The 17633-nt window shown below is 36.4% G+C and overlaps 2 protein-coding genes across 8 annotated transcripts in view; one reads left to right on the top strand and one right to left on the bottom strand.

Annotated features, from left to right (window-relative positions):
• Positions 1 to 17633, bottom strand: part of LOC126368355 (muscle-specific protein 300 kDa) — a 200724-nt gene that overhangs the window by 48952 nt on the left and 134139 nt on the right. For 6 of the 7 annotated variants that reach the window (XM_050012271.1, XM_050012270.1, XM_050012269.1 and 3 more), the window contains 3 exons: positions 7826 to 17599; positions 5748 to 5858; positions 264 to 437 (listed from right to left, as the gene is read on the bottom strand). In XM_050012271.1, coding sequence (XP_049868228.1) covers positions 264 to 437; positions 5748 to 5858; positions 7826 to 17599 — 10059 coding nt within the window. The remainder of the gene's footprint in view (positions 1 to 263; positions 438 to 5747; positions 5859 to 7825; positions 17600 to 17633) is intronic. The other variant, XM_050012275.1, reaches the window with a different exon arrangement.
• The window catches only part of LOC126368383 (neutral ceramidase), a 354827-nt gene that overhangs the window by 312618 nt on the left and 24576 nt on the right, over positions 1 to 17633 (top strand). The gene's annotated exons all lie outside the window — the stretch shown is intronic.

The following is a 17633-nucleotide window of genomic DNA, read 5'->3' as shown; positions in this document are numbered from 1 at the left end:
AAATCACACAATACTTATTCAAGTTTAAATTGTAGGGGTACAGGGTGATAACCTGCAATCATTCCTGACGGTATAAAAAGCCACATTGTTGCAATTCATATAAAAAGCAATAATGCAATTTGACATTGGGCATATTAAAAGTAAGTGAGAGTTTTAAATGAATTGTGTCAATGCGACCGTTTTAACCCTCCTGATATTTGTTCCAAGATTGATATGACGAACAGCACAAAGTTTAAATACAACGTTTAGCGAATCTTGCTTACCTGAATGGTGACTAGTCCCTGGCGCGCTTGTGTAAGCAGCTTAGATATCCTGGCCTTCATCACGACCAACTCCCGCAACAGAGACTGGATCTCAGTCTCGTGGCGGTACTCCATGATCTTCTGTTCTAACAAATCTGCTGCTTCTTCACACTTCACTAATACTTCGATGCCGTCCTGAAAATATTTGCATTTGGCGATCAGTATAAGGTCATAAGCTGCTTAAGTAAATAAGTTATGTTTGTGGTATCTGCGTTTTCTTTTCAATATTTATTAAGACATCAAGTTTCCACTACACGGCCGCTCTGAGGTGGGGACAAAATACTACTTTATCACGTGCAATAACCCAATAGATAGATATAGCTAATAAAATTTACCTATTAAGTTGGTCTAACAAAAAGCTCGGTGAGGTGTGGGTACTTAGTTAATGTAATAATTTCGTTTTTTTTTGTTAAATTATATAAAAAAAATATATAATAATTGTATAAGAACTCCGCTCAACTCATGAATTGGTATACATTATTGTACAAATGAAAGATAGCTGGTACTTATAGCACAGGTTATACAGTCATGAGCAATATAATGTACCCACTTTAGGACTCTGTCGCACTAACGTATTTGACATTTAGTGAGACTTACAGTTCAATTTGTCAAAAAAGTTATAGTGACATGGTACCAAAGTATATACAAATTAATGCTCGTGACCGTACGTATTATAAGTGCCAGCAGTGCTTTAAAATTGTTAATCTTCTAATATTATCTAATAGTTATTAGTTATTAAGTTGTTTGGAACAATACACGCATACATAAACAGCCTATATTCGTCCCACTGCTGGGCACAGGCCTCCCCTCAATCAACCGGAGGGGGTATGGAACATACTCCACCACGCTGCTCCATTGCGGGTTGGTGTTTTTACGGCTAATAGCTGGGACCGACGGCTTAACGTGCTCTCCGAAGCACGGAATCGTCTTACTTTTTCGGACAATCAGGTGATTCAAGCCTGAAAAGTCCTTACCAAACAAAGGACAGAATCACAAAGTGATTTCGACAATGTCCCCATCGGGAACCGAACCCGGACCTCCAGATCGTGAGCCTTACGCTCTAACCACTAGACCACGGAGGCTGTTTGGAACAACGATGTACCTTAGCCTACCTCAATCGTGAGATTATGTTATGTTGTAAAATCGACTTGGTCTATACTTTATGAGTAGGTAAAACTTGTGAAGCATGTACTTTTGACCTTATTGATAGTGACTGAATAAAAATAGACATGGCGCCATTGTTTATATATTAAATGCTTCTAAATTCGGACGTGACATAGTGTGTACATTACCGTTGCATTGCTCATACTTCGTTCGTCAATGTCATAAAAATTATGATAACGAATGTTCGTCTAAATTGTTATTGTTCGTGAATCATTTTCCTTATAAGTGTCCTACTGTAATATAAATTACGAATAATCCTTTTCAATTTAAGTACTTACCTAAGTATATTTATTCATAAAAATAAATTAATAAGTATAAATATTTCTTGTTATTTATCTTAAGTCGATTTGATTAGGTATTCACTCTTAAGTTTTTGAATAAGACAACATAACATTGTTAAGATTTGATTAGGTATTCACTTTTAAGTTTTTGTTTAAATTTTTTAAGTGCCTTTAAGTTTTTTAATAAGAAAACACAACAATGTTATTATTATTTAATGAGACACACTGTAGATAACATTGTTATGTTGCCTTATTTAAAAACTTAAAGGTGAATACCTAATCAAATCTACTTAGGTAAATAACATTACAAATTTATACTTATTTATTCATTTTTATAAATATACTTAGGCAAGTACCTAACTTAAATTGAAAAGGATTATTTGTAATTTATATCACAGTATGACGTCATAAGTTCACGAATATATCTCAATTAGGGTAGTCAGACGTACTTGCAACCATCGCAAGGTGAACTAAGTACCCATACCTCACCGATCTTTCTGTTAAGTAGACCAACGTTATAAGTGGTGAGCCGTATATAAATGTAATTTCACGAAGTCCTTGTGACCAGACTCCCTCTCACAGAGTCCTTGTGACTTTCAAATCAAATCAAATCAAATCAAATATACTTTATTGCACAGAACTACATTTCAACAATCAGACTTTATTCCTACTTCTTCCTAAAAAAATAAATAGTAAGAAAAATTATTTACGTATAAGTATTTTTAAATGACGATCTATGCTCTTAGGAATTTATAGAGCACGTAAACCAATATATCTCGCCGTGCTCTATATGCTATTTATATTCTAAAAACAACTTTAGTTCATTGTACAACGCTACATAATAGTATAATTTATGGCGTATTAAAATTGGCATAAACCTAACTATGTGGAACATTAACTTCACATATAATTATGAGCAATATTTAAAAGGTATCCGGTAATAAAAAAAATATCTAATGAATTTTAATAAAATTTTTGACATTGATTAGTTTAACTTTGCTTTACTATTGCAATATTTTATTTGACAACATTTTTTTATGGCAATGGGTCGATAATCTTACACATACACAAATACATAAATAAGATTACGCGTGAACGGTTGTCACGGTTGGACTGGGTTGGTAGACCAACCCAGTAAAACTTAAAACACTTTTGACAATTCTATTCTTAATAAAAGCTAAATATAAATAATACATTACTAATTTATAAAATAATTTATCTTATTCAGTCAGTACCGATCGAGTATAGTAAATGTGAATACTATTCGTTTAATGTGTTTCGTAATCCAAAGCTTTTTAGCACAATTGAAACATCCACAAATACAATTTTACCTTCAATTCCAATCACTCCAACCTTTCAATCACTGCACAACAACCTAGAAACTTCACTTATCACAAAACTTTTTCTATCAAGGGTGGGTAGCTAATTACTAAACCGCACGATAGCTTTCGAAGGGTATACTATAGTCGAAAACGTTCGGAAATTATCGAAGTGCCGTTCGCTTCGGATCACGAACCAGTGCCCTACTGCGTGATGCCAAACACTAGAGTTAATAATAAACGCGTATGTTGTAATAGGCACCGGTGAGGTGACATCATCAATGGATGCATGGGTTATGGAACTGTGCAGGCCCGGCCTTGGGGCGGGGGTCACGAGAAGTGTATGCTTTGTGTTAGACCAGACACTGTCAATCGTTGTTATTGACGTTGTTATTAATAAAATTGCTATTCAAAATTCTAGATTAAGTAAATTAAATTCATCTGTTTTTTGATGTTATGTACCTACACGTTTTTACAATAAAATACCAGATAATATTTTGAATTTGTCAGAAAATCGTTTAAAAGCTCATGTAAAGCTTACGTTAATGAACCCTCATTGATCTCACAACCCAAATGAGAGAAGATGATTAAAAATAAAACAATTCAACCCTTACCTACTACCTACCTAGCCCTGTAGGGCTAACATGCGTAACGTGATAAAATTATCGATCGATTCAATAAATTTTGTCGAAATCGATAAGTTCGTTTCTTCTGTAACAACGTAACACATAACTTATTTGGGTTGACATATTTCTTATTTGGGTTTTTAGTTTTGGGTTTATTTTGGGTTTGGGTTGTTTGTTATGTTTTCGACAAAACTACATAAATATCGTCAGAATGGGTAAAATTACCGTGACAATAGTTTATGACATTGCGCATGCACTACTGGATTCGTACCTGTGCTAAATTCACTGCCAAGGCTCGAGCCTTGTCATGACAGTGTAATAAGGCTTATTTGGCCAATGACTACACTCTACAACTATTGGTACTACAATTGTGACGTCATTTATCAATTCTAGTTTTGTTTACATGTGGCTCCAAGCGAGTTTGGCACTTTTTGCGTTGGAATTTAAATATTTTTTTGTTTGCTTCAGTCTAAGGTTATTTTTTTGGCAGCAGTTATTGGTCATTGGGATTCATTGAACGATTTAAATCAATCAATTATAATGAGGAGAATAATACCATAATAACGGATTAAAATAATTTGTTATCCGGTACCAATATACTTATTTTGTTAATACCAATAACCCATAACTCTAGCGTTAATAAAATCATTATTAAATATTAAAAAAACTCATTCATTTGCAGCTAAAACTGTATCTGCTACTCAAAAACTGTTATTTAAGTACCTACCTACGCTTTGTAACTCAAAAGGTACGCATAAAAAAGTTATATTGACTTTACAATCTACTTTTTATCATATTAATTATTTATATTTATTTATTATAGCCAAAAAAAAGTATCTACAAAAAAAGAAAGGTAATAAAGTAACAAATATAATTCAAGCTGCAGTTTGTAGTTCGTTTTGAGTTCAAGTTTCGCACCCGGTGTGAAAATAACGCGTCTATGAATAGGACCCTTGACTGCGAGAAAGCGAATGCTGTTTGTTCTATTCTAGTTTTATGACGCTTATCTACGAGCAGGCCGTCAGTAGGGACTTAGGACTGTTATTTCAAGTCTTACACCCGTATTCTGAGATGTTAACTCCAACCTTCCTCGACTTTAAGGTCTTCCTCGAACTCACCTCAACGCGGCCTCTCAACTTCAACTCGAGTTTACTCCAGTAAGGCATGACGTCATTATTTTCGTCTTGTTTTGTTTGCATTATGATATGCTCGACTCCAGTGAGTAAAGTCCTCGAGGGCGTAAATGTCAACTTAGAATACCAAAATGCTCAGCTGAGGAAAGTCGAGTGGAGGAAGAGTCTATAAGAGGAGAGTGAATATCTTAGAATAAGAGTGTCAATCCTAGAGGAAATATTTACAAAGGATCTTAATATAGTTGAGAATAAGAAAGAGCTGGAGTAACTACTTTGCCTTTTTAATTTTTTTTGAAGAATTTTAATGAGCCCTGTACACTTTTGTATTTGTCTAATTTAGGACATTATTTTTTAATACTAGGCCTAAATAAAAAATGCGTGTTAAATGCGTATCACTCACTATTTTTTTTTTATTAAATAAAGCTTACGACTTTACTTTCAAAGTGATTCTTTCTTTTGCATGTTTTTTGGCCTTTCATCATAGAGATAAGCCAAGTACTTAGTTACTTAAACTTATTAGACTAATTGCAATATATTGATATACTAAACTAAACATTCGTTAAATGAAATACAATTAAACTTGATAATTAGGCACATGACAGTGCTCGCCTCAAGTTCTCAAAAATATTTTTTCGGGGCGTCCACCACCACTATACCTACATGAGTATAAATTATCTTTTATAATTATATCATTTCTGTGTTTTTTTTATCTTGATATCAATGTATGTTACTATGTGTGTGGCGTCCTTTAATAATAGGTAAATAATTCTTATTCTTATAAAGACTACGACGTAACTGACGTAGATACAAAAATGTTACATTGACCTGCAACAAGTTTACCCTTATAATTACGTTGAATAAATGATCCTGATTTCTGACAAAAAGGCAAAATAGTTTCTCCAATGTTACAAATGAAACTCACCTTCAACCCATCTTCCATGGCCTCCAAACTCTCATCAGGAAGGTCCGACAGTCTCGTCTGAACGTTTCTGACCTCCTCGAGTAGACTTTCAATATCGTTAGACAAGTCATCCTGAGAACACGCTTTGTATTAGGAACACACCAGGGTAAGTACAAAATGGCGGTGAACTAAAACATTTATCGAAGTGTCAAGTCTTAAATGTAAAATAAGTTATGCTAAGAAATGAAAAGATCACGTTTACAAATTTTAAAAAAGGTATTCGCAGTGATTTTAGTTACCAATTGTTACTAAACAGAATAGATTTAATTTAAACATTTACTGTCGGTCATTTCAACAATACCACACTTTGGAATATTTTAGGTTTCAATGCCATATTGGGGGCACTGCAGTTTTATATCCAAGTAAATAAAAGTTCTAAAGATTTTCATAAATAATAAGTCAATTTGAATTGCATTAATTTTTAACCGACAGTATTGTCTTTTGACTCATTTTATAAAATTCAAATTCAGCTTGATAATAAACTTATCAAAACAATTGAATATTACTGACAAATCATAATGACAAAAATAATCGCAGATTCATTGTATAATTCCTTCCAGAAATGAATTAATTTTAACTATAATTACTTTAAAATCTTTTAGTTCAACGCCAAATTAAAAAAAATATATTACAGGGAGAAAACCACAGTTGAACTGCGTACAATGCATGGGAGGTTAGCTACACAACAACAAAAATCAAAATTAATCAAAAATCATTTGGCATGACATGCTAATTTGGACAACAACAATATTCAGGGATTCATTCCAATAAATGGGCTTTAAAACAACAAATAAATATGTTCCGTACCTGACAGATTTAAACATTCAATAAACTTAATCGAAGCTTGAGCATTCGAAATTTACAAATTCACAAATTTTGATTTCATTTATTTTGGCGCAGGAATGGGAGACAGGCATTTAGTTTATAGCTTAATACACGTAGTCATAAACATAAAGAATTCCAACGAGCTTAAAATAAATAATACGGAAGCCCAAAGGGACTGAAATAGAGTCTCCCCAAAACTGTACCAAAAATAAACAAAAAGTTTTGTTAGTCTCGGTCAATCTGCGTGTTTATAAGCGTGTGACACACTGACAAGCAGTGGGGTCAACGAACTCGGGAGAGTTCCGTATACTAATTCTGGACATTCTGGTACGGAACACAAACCAGGCAGTCACAACAAAAATTACAAAACTTGATACAATGCTGACAAGCTTGCGTAAAATAAATACAGAAGATGAACATACATTTGTCACTGGTTCAATAGAATAAAATTTCGAGACAGAGTGTAAAACAACAAGGTAACAAAGTTGACAACTTGCCAATTCTTATTTAAATCATGTTCATCTTACTTTAAAATGCTCCAATATTTATGGATTTCTATAAAGAGCAAATATATGTACTAATAACTTCAACATTTGGCATCCATTAGGACTGACCTGAGATAGTAAATTATATAGGCAAATAAACTTGCAGAATTAATGTCAGCGTTCCTCCTGGTTGTATTTAAGCCCAAATAAAACATCTAGAAACATCTTTGAATAAAGCGTTGATTGTCGATCGTCTCGTAGCCGCCAAATTCTCGGGAGTAAATATTTGAAATAAACAAAAAAGGGTATTATATTCAACAACTAAAATAACATTAAAACTTACTTAAATAAAACAAGACGTATATGAGCATTTATTTATTACAATTAAATAGTTCCGACCATTATAGACTAGAAAACAGTAAGTTGAAAAACGGCAATAATTTATTAGAATTACTTTTTGATTCGACTAGACAAGACTAGATTAATTTGCACACACTACATCGATTGAATTAATTATCTAATAACTCCAAATGCGTACTAACATCTACTGCGACTTACAATGCTCGCCAAAAACTGGCACTACAAGACGAACGGCAAATTTGGCATTGCTACACCACATTTTACGATACATAGTCTCGTAATCAGTGAAATTAAGAATTTAGTAAGAATATCATGCCAAACATAAAATATAAAGTGTAAAATTGTACAATACGACTGGGGGTCAGTCACCTTGGCTGTCCTCTGGGTTGTGTCCTCCTCTCCCGGTGGCTCCTGTAGGGGTGAGGGTAGGGCAACTGGTTCGGGGGGTGAGGTAGTTAGTATATCCTCTCGCGTGTCAGTTCCTAATAACGAGGTGTCTTCGATAGGACCCAGGGAGTCCACGGGTGTTTCTAGGCTCAAGTAGGAGCTCTGATCTTTCCAACTACAGATACCGCCAGGAAGATCCATTGAAATATAGTTAGAATCGAAAGGTGAGCCGCTAGTATCTCTAGGTTCATCAGTTTCAGACGAGTGGCCGCTACTACCCCCGGGGCCTTTATCTTTGTCGTTATGGTCTTTGATTTCGATTTCAATTTTGGCCGGTGGAGGTGTTTTAGACTTTTTAGCAATTGAAAGGAAATATTGACATTCCGCGTCATGGTAAAGATGTTTTTCGGGCCAAAATGAGTCGTCTTTAATTATATTTTCCTCAACACTAACGTAATCATCGATTAATTCGAAATCCGTCTCCGTTTCAGGTTTAAGTTCAACTATATTTTCAACGTATGGTTCTGTCCCTAACATTTGTTTTTGTTCAAGCATGAAACGTTCAGCATCGTCCGCCAAGAACTTGTCAGTCCAGAAATTATCCTGTTTTAGGTTAATTACATTGTTAGTAGCGACAGTGGAATCAGTGGACATGTTAGAAGGTACTACAACTGATTTCGGTTCTGAAGTCTCAATTGTGATGGTTTTTATGACATGTGTTGTTGTATTATTTTGCTCCTTTTCTTCAGACTGCTTATCAATTTCGCTTTGTAGAAAAGCTTCAGTTATTTGAGCCGGTTTCTTTTCTTCAGTTATAGTAATAGTATCTTGCATTTTAGTCAGTAAAACATCCTCTGTTGTAGGTTCTGCCTTTTGAGGTTCTTCCGAAGGTTGACTCTTTTTGATTATTTTAGGCACAGAAACTACAGTATGCGTCTGTTCTTCAGGTTTTTGAACAATAAGAGAAGTTGTCTCCACTTCAGTAATATTTGTGTGAGTTTCAACAGGTTCATCATCTAATATGGAATCGATCATGCTAACGCTAATATGCTCTTCCTCTTCTGGCGGAGTTGGTTGCGCTTTTTGAATCTCCTCAAGGCTGTTTGTTTTAGGTTTCACTGCTTCTTTTTCTTCTACAAATATCTCTTCTTCGGGCTCAGGTGATGCTAGTGATGGAGTGAGATTATCTACTGGTTCATCATGATGATAGTCAGCCGAGCTTTGATTATCAGATAATTCCTTGGGAGTATCGTCTTCCACGATAGGAGAATCACTTTCTGGTAATAACATTTCTTCTATTTCTCTTTGCAAATCAGCCATTTTATGTTCTAGACTCTGTTCCTCTGTAATATGTACCACTTCTTGTGATTTTTGTGTATCAGTTTCAAGATTTATTATTTTTTCTTTGATGAATTCAGATGAAGAATCTTTTTTGGATACTGTAGCTTGGGTTATTTGAACAATTTCTGAAGGTAAGTTTTCTGTATTTGACTTTTCTATTTCAACCGTAAGTTCTTCTGATAAATTATTTATGTTATCCAATTCACTAGGATCAACTTTCCAAAATTGAGCTTCAGAGAATGCCCGTTCTTTAACCGGTGTATGAATAGAGTCGGGTGTAGATACTGGAGTTTCGACAAGATGTTGTGATGACTTATTAGCTTGATGTTTGGAAGTAGTTTCCTGTTCAGAAGATGTTAAGTCAGCGGGAGTAGGAGTGCCAATAGTTTCCTTTAGCTGAGGCTCTACTTTCTTATCCTTCTTTTTCTTCTTATTCTTTTTCTTAGCCTCGTGAACTTCTGGCAGAAGAGCAGTTTCTTCTGTTTCTTCCTTTATTACATGTACAACTTCCGTCTTCTGAATTTCAGTTTTTGGTTCACTCTTTTCTATTTCCGACTTCTTCGAAGGTTCCTTTTCAGGTACAACTTTATCCTCTTTTTCAAGTTTCACCGATTTTTCCTTAGATTTAGATGATCGTTTCTTTTTATCTTTCTTTGGCGGCTGCTTATCCTCATCAGAAGTTGTGCTCGGAATTAATTCTACTATTTTCGGTTTAATTTCCTTTTCTTTCGATTTTGAGGAACGGCTTTTCCTTCCTTTCTTCGTCGCCTGTTTCTCATCTTCCGAGGGGCTACTTGCTGATACTTCGGTTTCTTCAGGCTTAAGCGTGCTTGACAGCGGATCAAATCTATTCTGTGATTTATCACGAGAGTCAGGCCTGTCTGTTACTTTGGATGTTGACCGGGAGTGGTTATCTCTTGACCGAGATCTTGATCTTCTATGTCTTTCTACGGTAATGAATCCTTCTGCATCAACTTCTACCTCAGGCTTATGATGTTCAGAATCTGATTCCTCTACTAATATTACAGGCGCTTTATGACATGTTTCAACGGTTTCGGCTACTTGCACATCCACTTTTATAATTCTATCTGGTGACGGACGATTAGTAGAAACAATCTTAGCCCAGGAACTATGAATGTTTTCTACTTCATGGCTAAGCTCCTCCACTTTTGTTTCTTTCTCTTCCCGTATTTGAGAAGGTTCCCTTGATTTAGGGATGATCTGTGGCTTTTGTACATATTGTACTACTGAGTGTTTTTCCTCATGTTCCAATCCTTCTGCCACTACTTCAGCATATGTTTTACCATCATCATCTAATCTGGCCCATACGTTAATTGGTTCAGGGAGTGTAACTTGTTGTTCTATGACTGGAGGCGTGCTTTCATGAACAGGCACTTCTTTTCTATCTTCCTTCTTTTTCTTCTTCTTATTACGTTTTGTTTTTGTCTCAATGTGTTCTTCCTCAACAGGTGCTTCTGGAACAGTATTTGTATCTGGTCGAATGTTCGGTTCTGAAACCACATCCTTGTCATCTATCGGTTGTGGTTCCTTCTTTGCCTTTTTAGTTTGTAATATTGAAGAGTAAGAGATTTGGGTTGCTGTAGATTCATTTTCAGGGGCAGCTGGTTTGTTCCATTCAATAATGCCTTCAGATTGTTTGAGTGACTGTTGTACATGGGGTTTTGCGGGTGCAGTGGTATCACCGACAGCTATATCAGTCGGTTTGGTTTCAGATACAGTACTTTCAACAGTTTGATACATATAAGAAGGTGTGAATTCAGGTGCATCAGCTGATAAGTTGGAAAACAATACAGTGTTCGATAAGGAAGGTTTAAATTCAGGAATGGAATCTATTTCGTCTGGTAGGAGGTCATGCAAACTATGAATAGGAGATTTTTCAGGGCGTAAGTTGTCAATATCTGTTTGACTAACAATAGTTTGTTCAATTACAGAACTATCAACTAAATCCTTAGATATTTCCGAGGTTACTACACTTAAATCCGTACTTGAAATATCCTTAACACGTTCAGGCGTATCAATAATTTCAGGTTCGTTTGAAAAGTCTTTTATATTTTCGGGCACATTAGAAATAGAGTGTGTTACTTCACTTTGAATAAATTCCGTCGAGATAGTGTGAGTCGCATCAGATTTTGTTATAAGTTTTGTCGTTGATTGCAAAATTTGATCTTCTTTGTCAATTACAGCTGGTTCAGAAACAATAAGTTCAGTAGCCAAAATATCTTTTGTAGGTTCATTCAGATCGTCTAAGCTAGGAATTACAACTTCTTCTGGAGATTTGTCTACGATCTCTGGTGAAGTTTCTTTTTGTGTTTCAATATCAGATTTTTGGATCGTCTTTTCAACCTTTTTAAGGTCACCGAATACCACAGGCACAAGTGAGTCATCTAGATCATCAATTTCGAACGACAGATTTGATTTAGTTTGGTTTACGCCAATTTCATCAGATGCAGGTTTATCCACAACAGTTTCTTTAACGGTTACAATATCGTCAACATTTTGAGGTATACTTTCTTGATCATCACCGTAAACTACAGGCACAGGTGCATTGGTTAGGTCGTCAATTTCAAAAGCATATTCGACTTTAGGCGTAGTGGGTTCAGATTCTTCTATTTTATCTTCAATAATTTCCGGCACATTGAAAACCGGCTCTTTGATGAGTTCTTCTACTTTAATTTCAGCTACAGTGTCTGTCTTTATGATAGTTTTCTCGCTACTTATCAAATCTGTAGTATGTTCCATTATATTTTTAATATCTGGTGTAGCTATTTTAATAGCCTCCTTAATTAAGTCGTCTTCTGGGCTAGTTGGAGCCATAACAGGTTGTACAGATTGTTCAGGAAGCTTATTTTCTGGTCTTTCTTGTTGTGTATTTAAATCCTTTTCAACCGATTCCCGAGTAATTACAGATGCTAAAACTCGTTCCGCATCTTGTATTTCATGATAGCTCTGCTGAGGAGCTTCTTCAATTGGAGATTGTTCTATAGCAGTTGGTTGCTGCCAAACTTGTTCCGAAGACTCATCTTTGTTTAAGGCTCGAGGTGTAATTATTTGTTCTTCTATAAGAGTCTCATTTTGGTTGTCATGACCAAGCAACGTCTGGGATTGTTCGCATTCTTGACGAGACACATTTGAGGCGAACAAAGTCTCAGCATCGCTTAGTTCATGATAACTATATCTTGGAACTTCGTAGATAGTTTGTCTGCTTTCTGATTGTACAGGAATAGCTGGTTTTTCGACATGGCCATTAGTCACTAATGTTTCATCACTAACTGTAGAGATGCATCGTTCGGGTAACGTTTGGCATTGGGACGCTTGTGGAACGTCTGCAGTAATGTATTGCAAAGATTCAGTTTCTCGGACTGGTGTCGGTTCTTTGCTCTGTTCTCTTGATTTAATGGTTCCTAGCAAATATTCAGCATCCTTAATTTCTTGATAACTTTGTATGTTACCTTCGTATACTTCTTTGCTTTCTTGCTTTTCTCCTTGAGGAATATATTTCTCTACATCTGGTTGTTTGGGAATTTCTTTTATTTCCTCTGTGTTCTGCTCATTTGTGGGTTTAGAAGCCAAAAGTACTTCAGCGTCACTAATTTCGTGATAACTTTGTCGAGGAACTTCTTCACGCATTATTTCCGAAGATTCTTGTATGAATTCTTTTTGTACACAAACGGTAGATTTAGGAGCAGAAGTTTCTTCTCGAGTAGTCGTAACAGATGTAGAAATTTCATCTATAGGTATAATTGTTGCTGATTCATTACTGATCAAATCCACAGTATGTTCAATGATTGTTTTCGTTACTTCTTCAGCAATTTTAGTAGCAGCAGGCTTAAGAAGGTTGTCTTCAGCAGAGGACTCATAACGTATATCTTTAGGAGTTTCATCTTTTATAGAAGCTTCATCTGTAATGGTTTTAATAGTATAAGGGAGAAGATTTTCTGCATCCTGAATTTCATGGTAACTAAAACGTGGTGTTTCTTCGTTAACAATAGATGTTCTTTCAATATCTTTAGTTTTTTCTATAATAGCAGATGCAAGCTGTATTTCAGCATCTTGAATTTCTTGGTAGCTGAGTCTTGGCGCCTCTTCTCTTGGAGGAGAAGCTTTTTCCTTTTCTATTGGAATGTCTATTCCAACAGATTTGTCCTCGATTAACGAAGTTGACAGAGAAGCTGAGCACTTGGAATCCTCTTCTTTTGGAAAAGATTGCTGACGTTCCTTTTCCGTTTCTGATTTGGTTGTAATTTTTGATTTTTCAGTCGCTAGCAGCTTTTCAGCGTCAGAAATTTCTCGGTAACTCTGCCTTGGAACGTCTTCTTCCGGAACGGGTGAAGATTCTTTTGTTCCCTTTTCAACTATGCTCTTTACTACCGATTTGACAGGTGCATCGTCATGTAACAAAGAACTATGTTCACGTTCATGAACCATAAACTGATGATAATCATAACCTAATTGATCTATGTCCAAATTAAGTGAGTACGTTTTGACCTCCTCTTTAAGTTCTTGGTAGGGAATATCTTGTGGAATATGTTTATCCTTCTTTCCTGTTTTATTACGTTCTTGTACTGATCCGAAAATAGCTTGTTCGAGAATATCGCTTAACTCATCTTCCGTAATAGTAGTCTCTGTTTCGGTAATGTTATCAGAAACAGTCACATTTTCTTCGACCTTCTCAGAGTCAATAATTTCGCTTGACTCTTCGATATTTGTGACCAATATTTCATTAGATTCTTCATCAGTAACAGGTTGTATAATGTCACTGATTTCTTGAATTTGTGTCGTAATATTTTCGACAGATTCTTTTAAAATAACATTTCCATCTATGGCAGTCTTAACAGTTTCTTTTATGTTAGATTCTACGATATTCTCTGGTACATCGGAAGACTTTTCTATATACACATCTTCAATTTGTTTAGGCTCAGATGATTGCAACTGTGCCTCTTCTAAAATACTGGAAGACTTTTCATCAGTGATTTTGTTAACTTGATCAATAATCGGCGCGTTTTCTTCTGGATTTGTAGATTCCTCTAAGGAGTTGCTTTTACTGTTAAACACTTTTACCGTTCTGATAGGAGGAAGTTTCTTTTCCTCGTGAGTTATAAGATAAATAGTGCGTGTTTCTGGGTCCTTAGTAATAGGTTCATAACGAGTTATTTCCTCAACAATGTTTATAGAACCTTCTTTGACAGAATCGGTTAAGAAGAATTTATCGTTATTATTTTGTTCGCTAGATACACTCGAAGTTGTTACTTCTTGACTTTCGGATTGCTGTTTAACGACCGTCTTGGTCGAAGTTGTGTCTTTAGAGACAGTCTCAATTTCTTTGATCTCTGACTCATTAATAATATTCTCAGTTTCTTTTACTAATAAATCCTCTGTTTCTTGTAAAATAGTCACTTCAGTGGCTACTTGTTCTGCGGTCTTGAATAAATCAGATTCAGGCTGACTTATGGGCGCAAGTATAGGTACAGAAACATTTTCTTCTTCTTCAATTAATGTATTCCAATCTAAAGTAATCAAGTTGTCTTGCGCTGTGATAGTTTTCACCTCAGTATCGGTAGTACTTTGATCAACTTTTTCTTTTTCAGGAGATTTTTCTAATGATTTCGATTTCTCCTTAACTACTGGTGCTGCTTTATCTTCGGAACTAGAGGGTCCACGTCTATCTTTAGATTTGGATGGTTTTTCTTTTGCTTTTTTTCTAGATGATTCAGACTGTTCTATTTCTTTCAGTGCTTTTTCTATGTCATCGTCAGCAATTTTGGCTTTCTTAGCTTTTGATTTCTTTTTGTGCGCTTTTACTACTTCAAACTGACTCTCATCAATATTTGAAATTTCTTCTGTTTGTTTACTTTCTTCAGGCGTTTTAATTTCAGCATTGGGTATAATCTCACTAGGCTCATCTCTAACTTCTGCCAGTTTAGATTTAGATTTCTTTGACTTTGATTTCTTTTTGCTCGCTATACTAACATCAATATTTTCAACATTTGTGTCCATTGTTGTTGTTTCGGTTACTGATAAAATTGCGTCACAAATTTCTAAAGGTTCCAATGTCTCTATTTCAATAGCTTTCTCTTCAGTTGTATCGACTTTTTTCTCTTCAATTGTATCGACTTTCTGAACTACCTCTTTGGATGGAATAATTTCCGGAGACTGTTCATGTTTCTTGTTTTTCTTCTTTTTCCTTGATTTTGATGTCAAGTCTTTATCCTCTGCAATAGGTATTACCGATTCAGAGAGTGTCTCAGGCACTTTTTCCGTTTCTTTTGAGGGAATAATAGATTCAATAGGTTCTGTCATTTTAGCTTCGAGATTCTCTGAGTTTTGTTTATGATTAGATCCCTTTTTGCTTTTCGATTTACATGATTCAGGTTTGATAGTTATCGAATCACTTTTGGATTCTTCTGGCATAGCCTCAATCTCTTCAGAAGGTACTGGTTTAATATGTTGAACTTCAGATAACATAGATTCTTGGGTAAAATGTTCTTCATTAGTTGTTGATTCTTGTATGCCAATGTCCAATGATATCTCAACAGGTACATTCGAACATTTTACAACGTCCTGTACTTCTTCAGGTAGCTCAACAACATCCAATTTTTCAATATTTACGGGTTCACTTATAACCGATACTGATTCTTTAGAAATTAACTCGGCAGTTAGTTCTTTGGGAACCGTTTTTATATTTTCTATTTTGTCCTTAGAGTCTTTCTGACTCTTCTTTTTCTTTTGCTTTATGTCTTTTGTCTCAGATAATAATGGTTCAACAATTTTTTGTGCAGATGACTCTACATTTATAAATTCCGCAACAAGGTCTCTTGATTTGTCTTTTTTCTTTTTCTTTTGTTTAGTAGATGTTTCTGCTTCTTCATCTTTCTCTGTAGTCGGTTTTTCTTCGAATTGAGTCGACTCAATTGTGATCGACACAGGCTCTTTGTTCTTTTCATTTGATTCTTTGCCTTTCTTTTTCTTATGCTTATGAGATTCTTCTATTTCCTTAAGCGCCCTTTCAATTTCATCTTCACTATGCTTACCCTTCTTTTTATGCTTCTTTTTAGATTTTTTATGTTCGATATTTTGTTCAATTGAATCATCTTCTGCAACAGTTTCCGTAACCGTTTCCACTACTGTAGAACTATGCTGTATCTTTTTAGTAATTTCTTTATTCGGAACCTCAACGGTAGACTCCTCAGGTCGTGTCAATACTGGCAGCGACCGGTCAGGAGTTGGTTCCATCTCTTGAGATGCTTCAGGTGCATCTTCAAAGTCATCAACCTCGATGACTTTTTTTGTAACCTTTTTCTTTTTCATGGTTTGTGTATCATGTGGTTTATTTGGTCTTTTATCAGGTGCCCGTCGTTGCCTCGGCATATCTCTGGAACGACTACGTGTAGGTGGTCGTTCTTGCCTTTCAGGTTTCAACCTGGACGAATCAATACGCTCTGATTTTGGTTCATATTGCTGAACAGATGGAGATTTGTCTACGTGTTGTTCAACAACTATCTCTTTGATTATTTCAACTTGTGCCACTTGTGGTTTCGGTAGTGCGGTTATGCTGTGTATCTTGGGCTGCTTGCGTAAGCCCAGAGCTAATATTTCCGCATAAGATAAATCTTGGGAGCGATAGTTTGCGGCAGGACTAGGCGATCGCCCCTGACGTTCAGGAGGATGTAATTCCCTTACAGGGTGTGTAGGCGTTTGCTCAACATGGGTCGGGGCGACCGGAACATATACGTCTTGAGGTGCTGACTCGTACTCCATAGGCTGTTCCGCATAAAACTCGTAAGTTTCTTGGGTCACAGGACTAGTATGAGTAGCGTATTCATTATAAACGTAAACATTAGCATCATCCCTATACGGTTCACTTTCACTAACGTTTTCGTACACTCTTTCACTATACCGATCGCTCGGTTCGAACACTGGTACGTCAGTTAGTTTATTCGGAACGCACGGTTGCACGGTCACACTTATAACTTCACTCGGTCGTACTTCTTCGACGGAGGGACTTCTGCGCTCCGGTTCGACCTCGTATTGTCTTCGCTGAGTGCTGGGCTCTCTTAGCGGCAATCTCTGTGCGCTCGGCTGTCTCGATCCGATCGAGCTGGATCGCGAGCATTGCCCTCTGACTATCTCGGCGTAAGTGGTCCCTGAGAGCACCCACGCGGGGCTAGCGGCTCGCTGAGGCCGCTCGGGGACTGTGAGGCTGGAGGGCCCCCGGCGGTCGCGACGCTCGGGCGAGCGCGCGCGGCGGTTGGCCCGCGCGCGGTCTGCGCTCGACACGAGCATTGATAGAGTGGCCACCGAGTCTTCCGCGGCCTCGGCCGGCGACGGCGGCATCACGAAGTAGGGGTCCAGCCCGTAGATCGCCCGAGTCAGCTCTTCGATACGCCGGGTGATATCCTGATACGCAAGTACGGACATACATAATTTACAA

This window comes from Pectinophora gossypiella, chromosome 7 (assembly GCF_024362695.1).
Source record: "Pectinophora gossypiella chromosome 7, ilPecGoss1.1, whole genome shotgun sequence".
Lineage (NCBI taxonomy): Eukaryota > Metazoa > Arthropoda > Insecta > Lepidoptera > Gelechiidae > Pectinophora > Pectinophora gossypiella.
This window is presented reverse-complemented; position numbering and strand designations above follow the sequence as displayed.